At 46.4% G+C, this 2262-nt stretch overlaps 1 protein-coding gene across 1 annotated transcript; it reads right to left on the bottom strand.

The window, feature by feature from the left end:
- Window positions 1–1349: 1349 nt before the first annotated feature.
- Window positions 1350–1868, bottom strand: LOC109738030 (SKP1-like protein 1). Its single transcript, XM_020297139.1, has one exon. The coding sequence runs from the start codon at window positions 1866–1868 to the stop codon at window positions 1350–1352; it is 519 nt and encodes a 172-aa protein (XP_020152728.1).
- Between the last annotated feature and the right edge of the window lie 394 nt (window positions 1869–2262).

The following is a 2262-nucleotide window of genomic DNA, read 5'->3' as shown; positions in this document are numbered from 1 at the left end:
ACGCGTGTCCTTTCTGTTTCTTTTCTGTCATTTTTTCTGCAACGTCACGTGTGCTGCAAAGTGCCTTCCGCAAGAACACCCACGTTGCAAAAAAATTGAAGACGAAAAAAATTGCAAATATTTTCTGCAACATTATTCTTGTTGCAATTTTTTTTTGCAACAACACCGATGTTGCAAAAAATAGTGAAAAAAATCTTCAACATCACCTATGTTGCACGGTGGATCTTATCAAAAGATCCGCATGCCCCTGTTTATATACAAGAGATAGTTACATGTTTGTGAGATACTCCCTCCGTCCGATAATATAAAGTGTTTTTACAAGCTACTAGCTTGCAAAAATGTCTTATATAATGTGGGACGGATGTAGTAGAATCTAACCGCAAACAACGTGATACAAATGGAAACTGCTATTAGCATTTGCTAATGTGTCAGACAAACTGTAACTGCTGATTGCAGTAATCCTTAGAAAAATGTTATTTTCATAAATAAATGAAGCAATACATCTTCAAAAGTATAAGGCTAATATTCAGGTCAATTGGCGCTCTACATTGAGCTTAGAGCAACAGCGAAGCTAGTCAAATTCCCTGATGAAGCGCCACACTACTTTTATTCTGCATGATTTTACCACGTAGACAGGCCAGGAACCTAAGTCATCAAAGGAGCACAGATAACTCTGAAGAAAATATACTATCTGCGATCAGCCATCTGCATATTCTTCTTTTTTAATCAACGAACTATTCAGCTAAGAAAAGATCGCAGGAATGTTAGTTTGCTTTAAAGAAGGATATATGAAGTACACTTTGAGTAACAGAAAACATCCATGGACAATGTTCCCGCTGCATGGACGTCGGGGGTAGAGGGTCGCCATACCTGTCTCTCGGCCGCCCAAGAACCCCCGCCTCCTCTCGCTGGGCTCTGGCAAAAACGACGAAGTGACACAGGATCTTGGGGACCTGGTCAGCGTCAAGACCAGGGTGGGTGAAAACTGGAGACCTGTAACCCAATTTTCTTTTAACTAAAACGTACGCCGCTCCATGCGACGGACAAGAGATTCATGACAACGGTCCAACGGTCACGAAATTCAAACTGAAGAATCATGTCGACGGATATTTTGCAAATCTGTAGATAGAAAATCGGAAATAGCCAAAAATATCTCAAACCACACGGGAAAAATCAGCTAAGGATGATGTTACCAAGCCAAACATCCACTCTACAAATAACAATTCAGTTTCACAAGTAATGACCACGGACCATGATAGGTTTCTTCTTGCATAATACGAAGTCTAAACGAAAAGGAAGAGTACTTCATTAATTCAACGCAACAGTGCCTAGCTAGGTGGTACTCTTTTCTACTCAAAAGCCCACTGGTTCTCCCTGTGGATCTCCGCCTCCTCCTCGGGTGTGAAGTCATTCTTGATGTTAAAAGTCTTGCGGATCTCCTCCGGAGTCTTTCCCTTGATCATGTCTGCAACGGTCTGGCAAGTAAGGTCGAGCAATCCCTTGATGTTGAGGTAGTTTGTAGCCAGGATGAGGTCGAAGAGGGTGGCCTGGTCGACCTTGACGAACTCGGCGTCAAAGCTCTTGAGGTCCTCGGCTGGGGCGGCGGCTGCAGTAGAGATGGAGGAGCTGGCGTCGGTGGAGTCGGCCAGTTTGGGGCTGGCCTGGACGTGCTTCTTGCAGTACTCGATGACCTTGGAGAGGATCTTGGAGTCGACGTTGGGGAGCGGGATCCCGTTGTCGGCGCAGTCGTCCTCGATCATGTGGCGGATGGTCTGCGACTCCATGGCGACCGCCTCCTCGACCTGAAATTCCTCACCGTCTGAGCTCTTGAGCGTGATCATCTTCTTCTCGCCTTCCTCGGTCGCCATCGTTCGGAGGATTGGGAGGCGAAACGAAACCCTAGCAAAAGGACGCGGTAGCGGAAGAGCTAACGAAAGACAGGAGCTTCTTGGCGTGTCGGGCTAGGGTGAGGAACCGGGAGAATTTATTGGGACGGTGAGGCGATGCCTAGGTTAGACTCGGGTCGTGCTCGTTTCGTATTCATCTTAGCCAGCGGGACGACTCGAGTACGGCCCGGCCTCCTCTAGTTGTTCCGTTTCCTTATTTTCTGCTTCCAAAGATAACCGAGGCCAAAAATCACGCTCTGGATATAGGCCTCGTATATCTTATGAATCCCCTATATCCTCTCGTTCCCAGTCATCCGATTTAAATTCTGTGTGTGGGCTTAGTCGTAGGAATTTTTGCACTAAGCCGCCCGCCTCC

The sequence above is a fragment of the Aegilops tauschii genome, chromosome 6, assembly GCF_002575655.3.
Source record: "Aegilops tauschii subsp. strangulata cultivar AL8/78 chromosome 6, Aet v6.0, whole genome shotgun sequence".
Classification (NCBI taxonomy): domain Eukaryota; kingdom Viridiplantae; phylum Streptophyta; class Magnoliopsida; order Poales; family Poaceae; genus Aegilops; species Aegilops tauschii.
This window is presented reverse-complemented; position numbering and strand designations above follow the sequence as displayed.

Coding starts and splice junctions, on each gene's coding strand:
- LOC109738030 (XM_020297139.1), bottom strand. CDS start 1,868: ATGGCGACCGAGGAAGGCGAGAAGAAGATGATCACGCTCAAGAGCTCA.